The sequence below is a fragment of the Hoplias malabaricus genome, chromosome 1 (genome assembly GCF_029633855.1).
Source record: "Hoplias malabaricus isolate fHopMal1 chromosome 1, fHopMal1.hap1, whole genome shotgun sequence".
NCBI lineage: Eukaryota > Metazoa > Chordata > Actinopteri > Characiformes > Erythrinidae > Hoplias > Hoplias malabaricus.
Window position 1 is genome coordinate 43,808,149 of NC_089800.1, and position 18,478 is coordinate 43,826,626.

An 18,478-nucleotide genomic window follows, 5' to 3' on the forward strand; every position below is an offset into this window, starting at 1 on the left:
CAACTGTAAATCACTTCAACACGCCTTATTAAAAAGTAAAATCAAAGTGAAACACTGCAGGTACACATTTTATTGACATGGAATCCGTTTGCCCAAAATGAAGTTTCTACAAAGATGAACTACAGCCACTAAAACAATTCTGACTAATAATTAAAAAAAAAAAAAAAAAAAAAAAAAAAAAAAAAAAGTTGTAAAATGCAAACCACATGAATTTCCACAGTGTGATTTAAATCTGATGTGAAACAGAAACAGAAAAAGAAAGTTTGTTGACAACATTGCTGCTCTGTCTGGCGTAGAGTGCACTTTCCTCACACTTCCAGTTTCCCAAGGAAGCGGAGATTGAGAATTTTGAGCTGTTCATCCAGTTCCATTCTGACAATACCATCCTCTCCATCAATACTGAGGAGAACTCCTGTGGCCTCCCTGTCCTCGCCCAAAATCACCTTCACCTAAAAGTGACATTTGCACAAGATTATCAATCAATGGACAAAGGTTTTCCAGCACTGAGACAACGCACAAGTATAAATACAGAAGTTTCCATTAGCAGTGACAAATGAACATTCTTTTCTGTCCAAATTTAAGCTTAGTTTAAGTCAGGGAAAACTGCTCAAAGAACACAAAATTACTCTGAATTAAGCCAATGTTTTTTAAAACAGTAAATCAATTACCAAAGTGGGACTTGAAGGAAAGCAGAAAAGGATTTTGAAACGTGTGCCCAACTATTGCGATGTGCAAGAGGGGAAAGGGGCTATACCTTATTGTTTTTGGTCGGTGTAACAGGCTCCAGGTGTTCACTCGAGATGCTGACCACTTTCTCAGTGTCCTGCATAAACACGGAGCACATTCCCCCCTGTGTGCAAAACACAAAAAGGAAGAGATCCTTTCAGTGCCCTAGCTTATGTTTTCATTGTTGCCACAAAGCTAATATGACTCAATGATTTATGAAACGAGAGTCAAAGAGGGTGTAGAAGAGAACTTTAGTCATCAGTGGGTATCTTCCAAGTTGTCTGGAAGCCACTTGCTGACTTTCCCCTACTTGCCCTCAGTGACAAATTCTGGCGTAAATAAGTGAAATATCTGATATAAAAAAAGATCTACAGTAAATAAACAAGAACATTATCATGTCAGAGACATAAGCATGTAGGTCACCATTTTCCTACAACTGTATATTTCTGAGTATATATATATATAAAAAAATAAATAAAAGGAGTGCACGCATGAGAGAGAGAGAGCGCGAGACAGAGTAGAGAGGATAAACCAGACTTCAAGTGCCAACCAAAAATGAAAAGCCCTCAGGTGTATTTCTGCACTCTTGATTTATGAAAGCCTTTTAACACTAGAAAATATGCAAATCAGCCAGCTGCTCAACAATTCTGTGTCAGGGCAGATAGCTTTAATAAATCATAACATCAAACACCATTGTGGTAATGCAAAAACATGCCAATCAAAAATGTTGCAGAAATAGAGACCGGTGTTTTTGCCTTTGATTTTTGACAAGGGACATACTTACAGTCACACTGCGGATGACTCCTGTCTGATTAATAACACCTCCATCCAGGAAAGTGTCCTTCACACGCACCAGAATGTCTGTGGTTACCCAGTCACTGGAAGTCTGGTCAATGTTGGAACCAGGCGTGTGGGGGTTATAGCCACCTGGAGATGGAGCCCCAGGAGTCATGGGGCTGTAACCTACAGGGCTGGGGCTCGGACTGGCCTGTGGATCAATCACAGGGTTAATAATTTAATTCAGCTGAAGTATTCAATCGATCACCGTGGAGGGGGCAGAGAGGAGACTATAAATGTATATAATTCATTCACACAAGCTCTTGAATTAAACATATTATAGTTTACGTTCTCACATTCTCATACATTCATTTACGCTAACAGCATGAGTACATGTGCCTGATGGGGTGTTGCATAATCAGGCTGATTCTTCTTACACAGACAGGCAATAGAAATTAATGATTTTTAACTCTACTGACCAAAGCTTAGCTGAGCAAAAATGTATTGTGAAACAAATTGAGATTTTATAGCCCTGCACTACATCAAATAATGAGATATAAGTTTTGATCTCACTGCAAAAAATTTGCCAATAAATGGAAAAATAAAAGTTAAATTGGCCCAAATTTGGCGCTAGAGTTGATCATTACAATTTGCTGCTTAATTTGAGGTCCTTTAGGAGCTGACACATCACTAGGATGGGTTAATGTTTTGCCATGTGCAGAAGGACTATTAAAAAGGAGTGACACACACAGACTCAAGATTCTGTGTCTAATTCCAATTCCAAGGGACTAAAAATTCCAATGAATGATATCATCAACTGACATTATATTTCATTTAAAAAAAAAAACAGTTTTAGCTTTTAGTGGTGGTACCTGATATGCCATAGGTGAGGGGGTAGGGTGGTAGCTGGCAGGTGAGTGGGTGTTTTGGTAGCCCACAGGACTAGGAGCCACCTGGTGATAACTCTGAGGACTGGGGCTGGGTTGGTAAGAGCCCTGTGGTGAGGGTGCTGCATATGGAGAGTACTGGTCTGTATTGTACCTGAAGTACAGTCAAAATGTCACAAGTAAAATTTGGGAATTGAGTAAACTGAAATGATCAATGATCATTTATAAAAAAAATAATTGTCCCTCACATTGCAGGTGTTCCAGGGGTTTGTGGGTTGTACTGGGGGTTGACCTGTGGGGAGGGCACTTCTGGATACCCAGGAGTTTGAGGATTAGGTGTACCTCCATAACCTTGAGGGGAGGGGGATGGTTCATCATCATATCCAAACTCATAATCGTCATCCGGCCTGTCAAAAACATACAAACGATTGAGTGGAAACACAAGAAGAAATGCCGCTGCAGACATGGATGCAGTAATTAAAGTAAAAGTAAGTTTTGTACAATTACTTTAGTAAAAATGATTAAACAATTGCTTAAATGTTTAAACAGTAACTTAAAGCCAAGTAGTCCCCCTGTCCTCACATGCTATTCTTTTATATCCCCTTTTTCCCCACATTTAAATATGCATAGGAAGAAATCTAATGATAAATCAGTCTGGAATACCGTGAGGGTGTGTTAGGATTGTTGGGGTCCCAAGCTCCACTTTGCCCAGGTGTTCTGCTCCCATCATGCAGGGGGGTCTGAGAGCCATAATGTGGGGTTCTGCTTCCTGTAAAGAATGAAACATAAAACAACAACAACAACATAGAAACGTATTTCAACTGAATAGCTTGTCAGTTTTGCTCTGGAGTCTCACCATCATGCAGAGGTGTCTGACTGCCATACATGGGGGTACGGGAGCCAGAACCATACATGGGCGTCTGGGAGCCATACATTGGAGTCCGTCCATGAGTGGAAGTCATTCCTCCTTGTCTCTTTGCACCACTGATACATAAAAGGACAAAAAGAAATGCTACCTTAAAATGAAGAAACTCATTCAAAGATTTTACATTGACTGTGCATCAGCACAACCTCTGATAACTTCTTTTTTGTCCAAACACAGCACCACCCGAATGAAGCTCTGACATTAAACTTAAAACAAATTACTTACACACTGGTGAGACGCTGGCGATCCACAGAAATAGTTTGGCAAGTTGAGTGCAGCTCTACCCTTGCTGTTGATTCAGTAGCATCCTTAACCACCCCAATATACCCTAAAATAAAACCCAGACTCAGCAAAGACGACAACATGCCTAAATTATCGAATGTGGCATTCATCTAAGCAACTATTCAGGTCAAGAATTTCTTGAATATATGTATACAAATACATAAAATATTTCTAACCCTTATATGGTCCTTGGGAAATACGGACAGTCTGTCCAATTAGGTCGTTGTCTCGTCTACCGCGGCCACGCCCCATGCCGCCTCCACCACCACCTCTCTGCATCTGACCTTGATAAGCAGAGGAAACATTAATTAATAAATTAAAACTATTCTACACATGTCAGACTTTAACCTAGCCTATTGCTAGAAAAGATGCAACACTTACCCCCTCCTCCTGGATGCATTGGACTGCTGATTCTTGGGCTCATGGGAGCAAAACCACCAATAGTGAAATTGGTCACATCTCTAGGCTGAGAGAAAAATGTAGAAAGAATATTCAGTTTTCCAGATTACTCTCAAGATTATTAAAAGGCAAAAGGAAAAAAAATTGGATACTACTATAAAATAATAATAAATAAAAATGCATATTATAAGACTGGTAAAAATGTGTAAGAATACTGAAAGTCTAATTTAATTTAGAATTATATTTCACTAGCGACACTTCCAATGAATTAATACAGAATTGTCAGGAAGCACTTACTAGGCATAATAGGAAATTAGGTAGAATTGTGTCAGCCTTTATAGTCAAATTATTATAAGCATCATGATGACTGAATATAAGTTTATAAACATCATAAAGTGATGTCTATAAAAATATCTTTGCTATTTTTACCAAAAACACAGTATAGATGTCAACACGCTTACCTTTGAACCCCCAGCCAGCACAAGATGACGTGTCTTACAAACAAACATGCCACCATTTTCAACCAGTTTTTTACAGTGAAGGAATGCAAAACCCCTGAAGAGGTGCCGAATCTCTCCCTCGCGACCCTTTTTCACACACAAACACACTTCATTAGATATATTTATGATTGATATATATATATACACACACACACACACAGTCACAGAAAAATGTTTGGCCTTTCTTAAAGGCATGAGGTAAATTTTTTGTTTATATGTTAAGTTTGGAAATATTATTAAACTTAAACAACAAATACACTACAACATATACAGAGGGAAATTTATGTGCACTCCATCCCCCAAATATCTTAATACATATCAATTCACATATAAAAAATAAAATTAAATATAGATTGCTCTCTAATGATGTGCAACATCATCTCCAAATTAACTCTTACCGAATGTGGTCCATCTATGACTTTTACAATGTCCTTTACATGAATGTTGTTCTGTTCCGAGTCAAGAGCAACAGCAAAGCGGTTGTCCTTCCTCCTATTCACTGCCTGATGCCGCACTGTTAACACTTTCCCATGCATATTGAGAACCTGGGATCAACAGCAGACAGATCACATTACAAGAATAAAAAACAATGCCTTAAACATTTACCCATACTAGCTTCAGGAAAACAAAGAGGCACAGGAGCAGTAGATTTGGGTCGCTTATAAATGGAACTTATTTGATAGACACTACCTGGAAAGTCTCTCTCTCTAGGCGCACTATGACACCCACGGTCTGGGGGTCCAGCTGAACTAGCTCACCCCACTCGTGCTGGCCTCCTGCATCCACCCCAGAGGCAGTCTCTGAACATAGCTGCAAGTCCCTTGGCAAAACTTTAAGCTGGAACACAAGTGAAATACATACAACTGGTCAAATGTTAAAATAATTTATGGTCAATTATGCTGGGTTAAAAGGTTTATGTCAAAACCTATAATGAGAAATGAGGCTTGACCTATGGGAGCAAATAAAACTTGGTGTAATGTAATCGGAAATACCCCCGTCCAAGCCCAGCATCTCCACCACCTTTTACATTTAACTAAATATCTGTACTAGATGAATATATTAAGAAATCTGCATCTGTCCTTTTACTCATTTATGAGTATGTACGTTGCCCTTTTTTATTTTTAAATTGCCATAACATTTTGTATACTGCCCCATGAAGTGTGTAATAAAAACTTTAATTACAAAAAACAAACCAGCTGCACCTCAGTGCACTATAAATGTAAGCAATAACCATAACAATAGGCAGCACGCACCCATTTAAATTTTTGTTTAATTAATTATAGTGTCGTTTCTGCCTAATCTGAATTATCAAACTTGACCTTAAATTATTTGTTCAATGCAGGGGGAGCTATTACTTTCATGGGCATTTTCCTTAATTATTATAAGACTGGATTTGGCAGAACTACATGCAGTTTAGTGTTTCTCTGTGGAACACACACACACACTTTATTTCACCATTACCTCATGACAGGAAAAATCCTGGAGAACTTTCCAATGAACTTTCTTTTTACTGTCTCTGGGCCAATTTTCTGGATACTGCAGAAGATCCTTGATCCACACTATGAGTCACATGTTTATATTTCTGTTTACATGAATGAACCATCTTCAGAATTTCATACTTGTCTATGTCAGGATTATGAGTGAGTGGATGTGAGAAGAGTGAAAGGCCATAAGAGAAATAACAGCTTTTTGAGTTACTGTGTGTTCTCGTTTAGACATGGATATTTTCTAAAAAAAAAAATGCTGGTGGTGTGGAGGAAATAAAAAAAAATGCAGACTGAATCAAATTTTGAAATATACCTAGATACGTGTGGACAGGGCCTGAAAAATCTTCACATTCTTTGAACCTTTAGATTGTTGGAATATTCAAATACCTTCCTAATTTTCTTTGAGGAACTTTGCTTCTATACATTTCAAAATTATTCTCACGCATTGTTGGCTTGCACTGCTGCTTTTATATCTCTCAGACACACTGCGTAGCACATAACCTAGGCTTGTATTTCCTGAAGAATCAGTGGATAAGTAGGCTAACTATGGGCTAATTAGATTTAGATTAACTTAGATTCAGTTGCAACATGGAATTATATTCAGGATAGCTTTCCCTAAAACATTAAATTTTGAAGTTCTGAGATTCTTTCTACCTTAAATGGTGCTTGGTGATATTCTGCAATTGAAGCTTTTGTGTTGTTGAATGTAAAACTGGGTAAAATTATTCCATATTGTGTATCAGTACTTTTTAAATTTTGCAGCACACTTTACCGTGGCAATACTGATAACTGATCATTTTGGCCACTATAATCATTCATTCATTGTCTGAAACCGCTTATCTAGTTCAGGGTTGCAGTGGGTCCAGAGCCTACCCGGAATCATTGGGCGCAAGGCGGGAACTTCAGAGGGCGACACACACTCACACCTACGGACACTTGAGCCGCCAATCCACCCACCAATGTGTGTTTCTAAACTGTGGGAGGAAACCAGAGCACCCGGAAGAAACCCACTCGGACATGAGGAGAACACACCAAACTCTTCACAGACAGACCTCCAGGTCCCTGGAGCTGTGCGACAGTGACACTACCTGCTGCACCACAGCGCCGCCTCACTATAATCATAAGTTCTAATCAGTTCTAAAAATCTTTGTAATTACAGTTTCCTTTTATTTGCTTATTCAAAACTGTTCCAACTTTGTCTAATTTGGGGTTGTACATGTCTGCCAATGCATAGCAAAACAAGTAACAATGCTAACACATTCTCAAACTGTACAAATTAGAACCAGATCCCATTATATTACCAGTGACTGTCAAAAAAATTCCATTATTTTAGAGTATGATGAATAAATTACTAAAAAGCAGTGGATTGAAATAGTGATCCATTTGAAAATGTCTGCAGGGTCCTCATATTTTATTTAAATAAAATATCTGCCTATATCATAATGACTAAAATTGGGTTGCTTTGACAACTGTGACTGATCTTAACATGACAGCATTATTCTTGCTTTTAGAAAAAGGGGCCTCATACTTGCAAACAGAATATTAAAACGTAGACATAGTTTTGTTTCTAAAGGAGGAAGCTGTGTTTGAAGTGGCTCACCTCGTGCATGGTGAGGTCAGAGAAGAGAATAACAAAATTCTCTTCAACACGCACTATAAGTCCTGTGTCACCCTCGTAGCGACCAGCAATAACTTTCACATGGTCACCCATACGGAAATATTTCCTTAATTCATGAGCTGGAAACTCCAATGGATCCTGAGGACAGAAAGTGGAAAACCTATAAATCCAAGGTCAGCTGAAATACTTTACATTACAGACATGGCAATATTAAGCAATTGTGTTTCCAGCTTAGATATGTTTTACCCTTACTCATATTTGATTTACAGAGTATCTACATCAGAAGTAACAACTTCTCTAAGAATACATCTTCAAACACACCTTTAGGTCTTCATGTTTGGGCATGATTGTGATCTTGTTACCATCCACACTTAGAATTTTTCCTTGAAGGTTGATCAACTCGCCTTCGCACACCTCCACATTATCTCCTGCCTGGAGGTTGTGCTCTCGCTCCTTACCTAATGACAATTAATTTAAATTATGATCAACCATGAAAAAGGAAATCTCTCACACACACACACACACACACACACACACACACACCTGTGGTTTCAGTGACCACCTCCAGATCAATGCCTTCAGGCTGATCCTCAAACTTCTCCAACTCTGAGAGTGTTGGCTTAACCCCATCTGTGATCTTCAAACAGGCAGAGAAAACATGTTAACATTAATTCCATCAGATCTAGCATTTGTGTTAATATTAACAAAGACGAAACTACAAAATACCATGCAAATATGACACTTACCACAGCAGACATGGCAAAGCTTTTGAACAAGAATCCTTTGCGACTATAGCGGTTGCCTTCAAATATCATGAAATCACCATCATGGCTAACCTCCCCTCCCAGAGACCTGAAATTAAATACAGTAGTACACTCATAGCAGAAATCAAACCAAAGATCATGCTTCCAAAAAGTTAAGGCAAAAACATTCCAGAATAAAACTCACTAATATTTACCCAGGACGTGTAAAAGCTAGCAAATTCTTCTTGTGAATACGTGAAGCCAACTAGCATTTTCTTTTTTTCAAACTGCCGCAAACATTCTGCCAAGATACTGGACACTACACCTTCTCTTACCTAATCTTCTCAGCATCAAAGAGTCTCTGAGGTGGTCTCTTGAACTTCTTTCTCTTAGCAAACCAATCTTTCTGCAAGTTATTATCAGGAAAGCTTTAGGTCAGATAAAACTTTAATTAGTTGTTTTGATATAATAACAACAAAAATTCAGTCCTTACCATGCTCATTCTTGCCTTGATTCTGTCCAGGTCAATTCTAGGAATCATTTTCAGTGATATTGTATTTTGGCTTGGTTCCACATAGTCAACCTAAAATAAGAATTGTAAAAATATAAAAGGCTAAAAAAGTGACCATCACCTGCCAACATTGTGGGATGTCTATTCATTTTTGGATGTGTGTTAAATATAGATTGAACAAGTTTTTCTTCCCTTTTTCTTATGCAAGGTCAAACTAGTACATTTAAGCAACACACCTGGGCAATATCGTCTTTGTACAGTCCTCTCTTAAGGCGAACCCAGGACTTTGGTTTAAGATTAGTCACTTCTTTGACCACTTTGAGGACATCTGTCATCTCCTTAATGGGCACCATTTGTTGGTTCCAGAAGCCCATTCGCAGGTTGCCAACTCCTTCAATGGCAGACTTCACATGGGTTTGTTTATATGCTTCAATGTAGATATAACCCTTCACATGTTCAGGTGCTACCACTGATTTGATTTGAAGTGGCTGTGTGAAATCAGGAAACAGGAATTGGCTCAACATGACTAGGATATTTTTGCATAATGTAAATGCTCAGGTAGATAGAAAGACAGCTCATATAGCTTACAGTATCAGTGCACTGATAAGCAATGAATTTCCTCATCAGCGAAATGGCAGTAGCTCTCTCCTCACCAATCTACACAGAAACACAAACATCAATTTGATAAATGCATTGTAATAACTACTTACTCATAACTTGAATATTCTAACACACTACTTACCTTACACTTCACAGTCCACAAGTTTGGATCCCTAAAATCAAAAGCATTTTTTTTAACCATGCTATAAAAAGTTTCTCTCCCTGATTGCATTCCACAGTTGATGTAGTTGAAAAGTGAATGAACCTACTTGACCCCTGGGAGCAACTGTTGCTGAGTGATGTCATCTGAGAGATCATCCGACCCACCATAAAAACTAAAAAAAAAAAAATGAGTAAAAGATTAGAATGTGAATTGTATTTTACAATATTAAATGTGTTTAAGATGTAAACAAAGTGATATATATTATATTGATATGACTGTAGTAATAGGAATGCAAGAACAACTTTAAGAACAGCTACTGAAGTGCATGATTACAAATATGTTACATGGTGTCATATTTATTCAAAAGGTTTGCAATAAACAATTTTTTTTAAATACATGTTAGACAAAATGGATTTAGTCACAGATAATATAGGATTTGCCATAATTGGCATTACATTTAAAACATCATAAGGCACTTGTATGTTTACTGCTCATTTTAGATAGAAAACAATATGGTTATATCTGGCTTTATAAGACAAGGCAGCTTTACTTATATATAGCACATTTAAAAAGACAGCAAGTGTCAGCCAAAGTTTTTAACAATAAGAATGCAATCTAAATGTTGAATGAAATAATATAAATTAGATTAAAAGAAAAAAATATACAAATTTAGACCCAAGAAAAAAAAATCAAAACTATATTATATCAAAAAATTTCCAGTAATTTGAAATGGAATTTAACAACTAAGAAGGAGAATAACATTTTTCACAATTACCTTAGACATTTCTACTGGAGGGGAAGATTTACATAAAATGAAAGGCTGTTCCAAAGTTTTGGTGATGATTGATCACCACTGAACATTAGCTGGAACTGTGAAACATCTAGGTAAAGTTGATTGAGGGGGCAGTGAAGACTAAGCAGGTCAGACATGCAGCTGGGTGCCATACAACTTAATGCCTTATAAATTAACATTAAAAATTGATCTGGGATATTGCTAGCAACCAACGCAGGGAGTACAGAATAGAAGTAAGGCTCCCCCTATTTCACATGAACTTCAGACTCCTCACAGCAGCATTTTGTATCAGCTGCAGATGTGAGAGGCTGGACTGACTAATGCCAAGACACCCAGATTTTGAGTGAGAATGTACATTTGTGGATAAAGATCCCAAATACCCAGCTATGATATTAGCAGAAGTGGGTTTCTAAAGATAACTTTATCTGTCTTATCTTGATTTAGATATTAATCATTTAAATAGAATAGGACTTAAAATGGCTCCCTGGGGAACATGTGATAATTGCAGTAAATAAGGAGAAAAATCCCAAATAAGTCAAAAACACCACATGATTTCCTTACTGTTCTCCCCCTGAGGACTTGGCATATTTCCTCATATAGTACTCTCCCAGAGCTTCTTCCCTAGAGTCTCTGTAAATAAAAGGAAAATCCAATGTTAAAGTCTAACATGTTTTTGTAGATTTGTCTTTAAACAGAGGTTAGAGAGGTTTGTTGAGGCCTCCTACCTCCAGAGGTTCTGTAGCCTACGGGAGCCAGAGTGATCCTCATCCAAAGCTACATGATCAAGGTTAGAAACTGTAAGAAAGAAAAAGACACTCAATGAGAATAATTAATAAATTAATTAATAGTATTTAATAAATAAAGTTATGCATGCACATTACAAGTGTGCAAATTACCAGCAAAAACCATTAAGCTCTTAAGACTTTATAACACAAGTTACAAGACTCACCAAGTGTTAAGATTTAAACCTACCCACCAGACTAAATGTTTCAAATTTGTGCATTCATAGTCTGAAAATTGAGCTTCAACAAAACTTAAATTGAGTAACTTTTTAGAACCTTTTTACTTTAAGAAAACTGTTTATAAATTGTGACATAAGATTTTGAACATATTAAAATTTATACTTGCAAACTGAACAGTTTGAAAGAATGAACATAATGTTGTAGTGAGATATTTCAGTAAAGAAATATAGGCAGAAACATTATTGCAAAATAAGTCACGATTTCATACACTTTTGCAAATCAATTTCAGATGACATAGGCCCCCATGATCTTAGGATTCACTGAAACAATGGAGATTGATATATTAGGGTTTTACTTTAATTAGAATGCCTTTTTTGATCAAAGATATACTGGATGTACTGGACTAGGCATGAATCAGCTGTAATATCTGTTTATTTAAAAAAACTTATAGTATAAATTTTCCACCTCGACTGAGAGTAAACCCTTTTTTCAATATTTGGGTTTTTCTGCAAATTTTGGGCCTCCATTCAGTTTGTTATTCCCAATTTTCATAATTCTCAAAAACCTGGTGGATGGAAAACCTGTCAGTGAGTAATGGTGAAGAGAAATAAAAACAAACAAAACTATGACTTTTGAGTGAATGATTTTTCCTATTTTGAGTCTTCTGAATAAATTTCACTTTAAGAACTCAAGTGTGTTAGTAATCCTAGTCCAGTGGGTCTATTACTTATGTATGTAGAATGGTTGGGGAAGGATGCCATCATAGTATTATGAGGGGCTTTGATTGTTAAATATGATTTGGAAAGTTGAAGAACTAAGTATGAAGATAAGCAGTGTGTGTTTTCAACCACCTCTTAAAAGTGTTCTGAGCAGTTAAATATATATCTGTTTGAAATCCATCTAGGTTATGCATGTATTATGTAAATTATCTAAATCCAGATAATTTGGAACCTAAAGTTACATTAAACAATCAGGTTAAAACAGAATTAAACTATTTGAATCTGACTCAAACTTAACTGTCTAAAGAAAATCATCAGTGGTGCACACCTAACACACAATAGAATTCTATGGTTGTTAGGAACTAATTGTTTATTTAGAAAAAAAACTATTTAAAATAGTTGCATAATGTATACTGCATTATGACAAGAAAAACACAGTTGCTATAGATTGATTTTATTTGAAGGAAACACATACCTTCAGCCTCCTCTGTTCAAGTCCATCGAAGGTAGCAGGAGGAACATGAGCCATAATACAATGTCATGTGTGCACAGCAATTGCAGGCAAGGGCACAGATCGTACACAGAAACAATTTGTTTTAAAAAAGAAAAGGAAAAGGAAAGTCATCAGTAATGAGCAGGCACTAGGTGATACGTACTTTAGAGATGGAAACCATGAGATGCTAATGTCATGTTATTGTTAGCAAATGCAATACAATAAGCATGTGACTTCATGTAGAAATGTAGAGACTTCACTACATTTTTCTCCCAAAAGGAGCAGTTCAGGCAAACGATCACAATTGGTTTCCCTTGAGAACTCACCATGAACTTTACATGCCTAATTATTCAGTTCTTTATTCATTCATAACAGTCATAACAGTTAAAGACTATATCCATGGTCAAAGAGAAAAGCCAAAACATGTATTTGCCATCCATGCTCCTTGATTAGAAGGTGTGCAAATTAAACATTACAAAAAACATTACAACACGGCAGACATGTTATACGGGTTGCATACTATGGGTATGGATTTTGAGTGTGAGAAAATGATGAGAATTAAGTCAATTAGACAGGGAGAACATAAAGATCAGAAAAATCTGGAGTTGGTTTACCGTTAACTGAAGAAGGCATGCACAAGAGACGAAGAATTATGAGTACAAGGTATACAATGTGTAAACAACTAGACATGCTAAATATTAACATCTGATTAAAATGGCTGTAATTATAACTTGATTACAGATGTTATATTAGCCCTACAGGTCTATATACAGCATGCCACTTTATCCATTTAATAAGTAAACATGAAAATGTAATCATATTAAAACCTAATAAAATTACATTTTAATTGTAAGAAAATGCATTTCCCAGGATTTACCATAAAATATCTGAACAATATCAGTACATTTAGAACTACTGTATATTAAAAACAAAAACAAGCAAACCCTATAAATATCATAATAAACTTTATCAAAGCTCACCTTTTTCCAGAATATCTTCTGCTCCTTCCTCCCACTGATCTTCATCTTCATATTCATCGTCCACGTCTAGGCAAAAGACAGAAACCAGAATATTAATTAATACAAATATTCCTTTTACAGGGAATTTGACAAGAAGTGCTGGATTTAGGTGCTAGATTTTACCGGCTTCATCCAAAATGAATCCTCCATGTCTAGGTTTTTTTCTAGGTCGGTCATCATCTTCCTCTTCCTCTTCATCATATTCCTCCTCGTCTTCCTCCAAGTCCTCTCCTTCTTCTTCTGCTTTGTCACTGCCTGCCACACTTCCCTGTCCTTCCTCCTCCTAAAAGAAAAATTCAGTTTCACTGACAATCATTCAAAAAGAAATTTCCAGAGCAATAACGTATTACATTGCAGCTTTTAAAAAGAAAAAAAAAACATCGCTCTACAATCTAACACCTTACATTTCACTGCAAACTGTACTAAAATGCAAAAATATATTTTGTGTGCTTTTACAACAAAGAGCACTAAAGCATAGTGCGGAGAAAAAAGGTGAAACAGTGGACGAGGGATAATTAGAGTTTGAAAAAACTAAATTTTCCCCTTTTCTTTACCTTGGTATCGCATGTTTTCTTAGGCACAATATAGGCTAATCTATCAAATCGTAATGTGAAATGCCTACTTACAAAAATGTCTTCTAATTTTTGGGTGGTAAATAGTGACACACTCAAACATGTTTTCAGAGCTGCAATTATTTAATTATATAAGTTTATGTCATAAGGAATTGTCTTAAAGCATGATTTTCAAACAGAAAAAAAACTTAGTATCAGAGAAGTGTTGCAAATGTAGAACAGTAGATGAGTCTACAAAGTAGCATGGTACTAAAGTTATAAGTAGTGAAAGTTTCTACAGTTTCCAGTAAGCAACAAGTTAAGAAAACAGTTATTTGTAACAACATTTTAGTAACTATTCCAGCACTGATGTGGAACAAATCTAAAGCTTTAGTGAAAGATGTCACCTCATTCTCCTCCACTTCTTCAGCTTCACTGCTCCTCTCACTTTGGTTGTCTGAAAAATCACTGTCTTCGCTGTCTGACATCTCTCTGCTTTACCTGTAAACACGATACAAATACTAATTATACTTATATAATTACACTATTAATCCCCTATACCCTCTTGCAAAAACAACTGCTATACAGACAATTTCCTTATATAAAATTGAATTACATTAATTGCAAAATTTGCTGCAATAAATTGTAAATTATTAGAGTTAGTAGATGAATAAGGAGCTCTCTGTGCATGTGTATATTTGAGAGAGAGAGAAGTATAAGATTGTTATGATATTTAACATATATATTATCAGTAAAATGTAGTGAAGCTGTGTTTACATCAATCTCCAGACCTGATATTCATTTGTAAAAGACATACATGCAAAATACATTAATGTAGTCTGATATTTTCATGATGATGTTTACTATTGAAATACTGGCTGAAAAACACCTCAAAGCATTACATTACCAACACCGCTTGTATGAGCACAGGAATGGTGTTTTAGGGGTTAAATAATTCACATTCAAATAAATTTCACAGATCAACATATAATAAAATGCCCTCATTAAGCTATTTGTTATTATAGACATGACTTGCATTTGACAGGTACCAGACCAGAGAACGTTTACACTTGCTGTTCTTAGTTTATAGTTTATTAGAATACACTAAAACATGGTAGAGATTACCACAGCATTTTGGAATTGCATAGAAGATTGTTAATAATGTGCAACAATTTCAAGGTCTATTAATAAATCTGGACCTGGCACATTTAGTAAAATTTTATTTGTAAATATATTTCAAGATTATAATTAACAGATCAAGTACAACAACATATGGACTTCTGTTATTTGTTCCTGTCATCTCTAGCCAGAAGAAAATAACTGGTCAAATACAAAATATAATATAAATATTTCTGATGGGTATAAATACATTTGACTTTGACTTAACTGAAAATACGGCTGCCTCGTAATATGCTGAAATAAAAAAAAATGCCAATCTAAAAGCAGACTGGGCAAAAATTACTTTGATGAAATGTTGATGCTACACTTCTGTATGTGGTGATTGTGTGAACACAAGTGTTGGTTTAATGATGTCGCATAGAAAATGAAATAACATGCAGGGGTTCCCCCCCCCATGGACTGAACTGTATATATTGTTAATACATTTACATGCATTTTACACTCTTGCTTCTACATTAAAATATTTCATTTGGGAAAACCACGTGAGGGTAGCGCTTTTTTTCCGTGGTATGGGCCCTTTAAGCTCTCTCCCCAATGTTTGATAGCTAGCTACCAGTGTTGTTAGCAGGGTTTCACTTCTGGTATGCTAACAAGCTAGAGGTTGCTTTTTGAATGCGACTCATGTTAGTTAATGTGTTTACTTACGCCGTAGGTCAACCTCTCCAAACGTAAAGTCAAGTTACATTTACCCTTTTAACGCTGGAAGCCTTTAATTAATTGGGGAAGACCAACAAAATGGAGACGTCAACGTTAAAGCCTCATTGGCTAACGTTAGCTATACCATTTTAGCTATTATTACAGCGGCAAACGGTATCTAGAGCTTATAGTTTATAAGGCCACTACGTATCATTAAATATCAACACAACGGGACTGTAAAAAGCCGGAAATCAAGCTACATTCTGGAAATCCCCTAAGCGTTTCTGCGCTGATATGTGTGTGAAGACCCAGAGGGATTAGCCACCGTTACTTTACCGCAGTCCCAGTTAACTACACTGAAAAGCGCATGTTAAAAATATACACTAGAAACATTTCGTACTCACCGTTTTAATAAAGCTCTTCAGATGTGAATGAGATCCTTCCAGTCGGTTTTCTGTGCTGATTTATCCCCTGTTCTGCTGTGTTTTGCAGAGCGGTGGTTATTTTCTCTCCTTCGCTGTTTCTGTGAATCGGGGGCTGAGTGCAAACAGCGCTGCCTCACGCCCTGGAGCTGAAAAACGGACATTCCCTAAAGACAGGGACAGGGAGAGGCGACTGTCCAGTTTACATGAAACTCCACTATGGACAGTAATAAGGAACATTGATTTATTTATTCTTATCCCAAAATACGTTTTACAGGAATGCGAACTAACAAACATGCTCCCAAAATGATCCAGTATTCTGCCCAGTTTAATCGTCTCTCACTTTTTCTTTTACTCCCAGAGTCACAGTACACCAAAATTGGAGGGTGGGGCCAAGCAAATCATTTTTTTAAATGCCTCTAAAACAAGGTCACTGAACAGCTCTACATGCCTGGAGAACACTAACTATGTACCTTTTCAGACACCAGCACTGGCTGGAATTGTGCTTTTGGCAATGACGACACAGAGCCCTAAGTGTGTGAACCCCATTTAAATAAAGGAATTGTGCAGCGAATAAAGTTACGTCGGCCAGGTGCACAGATAAACAGATAAGGTAGGTTGCAAGAGTATAAATGATGATCCAAAAGATATACTGACTGGTTTGAGGAGGTTATTAGGAGTAAGTTGAATAGTGTATGTAAATTTATTTATGAATATGGAATTATTTGGTAGGTTACAGAAAAAGGAAAAACTGTAATTAACAGTGAAATCAAGGTGGTAAGCAGAAATAGACAAAGGAGGTAGGGTCCCTTAGAAAACAGTGGAGGCAAGCAGGGGAAGAGAGTATGTAGTCTTCTTAATGTGTAGGTAAGATTTTCTTTGGTGTGATAGCACAAAGACTGGCTGCATACTTGAAAGGGAATAAATTAATTGATGTGTCAGTTCAAAAGGGAGGGGTTTCCAACTTTGCTGGTACAAAACATATTTTGTACCGTTCAGTATCCACTGCACCTTCATAGCACCCATTTGTCCTTTTCATAAATTTCTGGTCTAGGCTAGTTTTGAGAACAAAGTGTTCTCCGAGTGAGCATTAAAGGAGAAGGTGGGGCGAGCTAGAGCTGTATAAAAGATCACTGTGAACTTTTATCAGTATCCTTGAGCTTGCAACCTTCATGTCACTTGCTGCAGGATCCTTTGCATGCAAAATAAATAAATCTATTCTACTCTTTTCAAATTCAGCCCAACTATTTGAATTCTTCCAATTGTAGTGTAAAAAATTCCACCACCACAGTTTGGCGTTGTCTGCAGGATTCCACACCGTCACAGAGTGGATGACATCTCCAGGGACTGAGGGACTGATCACCACCCCCACCCCTCCCGTCTGGACTCACCTGTTTGAGCAAGGGAAATGAGAAGAGAACTCCCATCCCAGCGTGCTGGAATCTACAAAAAGAATTTTTGGTGGGTTTTTGTCTAAACAACAAACAGTGAGCTGATTTGAGTTTTAAGTGTTAATGGTTTATTGTAAGTACTAGCATAAGAAGGGTACCTAAGCTAAATATAGGTCAGTCCTAAATCTACTTTGTCGTTCCAAGAAAACAGTTAAGAATGGAAGTTCCAAAAATGTGAAAGGAAAACCTTTCCTGGTCCCAATAGTGCATTGCAGTGTTTCACCCTATGGCAAATTAATAAATGAAATTAGACGAAGGGAACCAGATAGCTGCGCTCCAATAAATGAATGGATTAAGTACTTCCTTTCCTCATCAGCAAAAGAAGAATAGGAGGATCTGGAAGAACTGGACAGAGAATGAGAAGAAGCAGGACAACTAGATCCAACTACCCAGACTGAAGGAACTGGGGTCACCGCGTTATCCAGAGCAAAGAGCTGTGAGAGAGATGATGAAATACACAGACTGAGGGACAAAGAACATCAGTTGCAGAAAGAAATAGACAAGTTGAGAGATAGAAAGGGAGAGCAAGAAGTCATGACAGAGACAGCATGTGTAACGCCAACAGCTCCAGCACTGCTTCAGGACATTGACTCCAAAATTCAAATGCTTAACATTCAAGTCATGGGACCAAACAG

The 18,478-nt window shown here is 37.0% G+C and overlaps 1 protein-coding gene across 1 annotated transcript; it reads right to left on the reverse strand.

The window, feature by feature from the left end:
* Positions 1-11: 11 nt before the first annotated feature.
* supt5h (SPT5 homolog, DSIF elongation factor subunit) lies at positions 12-16,525 on the reverse strand. Its single transcript, XM_066663443.1, has 30 exons — positions 16,375-16,525; positions 14,563-14,656; positions 13,728-13,887; positions 13,566-13,631; positions 12,568-12,579; positions 11,137-11,206; positions 10,973-11,041; positions 9,725-9,790; positions 9,598-9,628; positions 9,444-9,512; positions 9,092-9,343; positions 8,838-8,927; positions 8,680-8,750; positions 8,348-8,453; positions 8,145-8,238; positions 7,923-8,059; positions 7,584-7,739; positions 5,187-5,333; positions 4,895-5,041; positions 4,458-4,583; positions 3,979-4,063; positions 3,774-3,881; positions 3,541-3,643; positions 3,247-3,374; positions 3,054-3,159; positions 2,639-2,797; positions 2,376-2,544; positions 1,511-1,714; positions 755-850; positions 12-449 (listed from the first exon to the last, which is right to left on the reverse strand). The coding sequence occupies exons 2-30, from the start codon at positions 14,641-14,643 to the stop codon at positions 309-311; spliced, it is 3,249 nt and encodes a 1,082-aa protein (XP_066519540.1). The 5' UTR covers positions 14,644-14,656; positions 16,375-16,525; the 3' UTR covers positions 12-308.
* Positions 16,526-18,478: the final 1,953 nt, after the last annotated feature.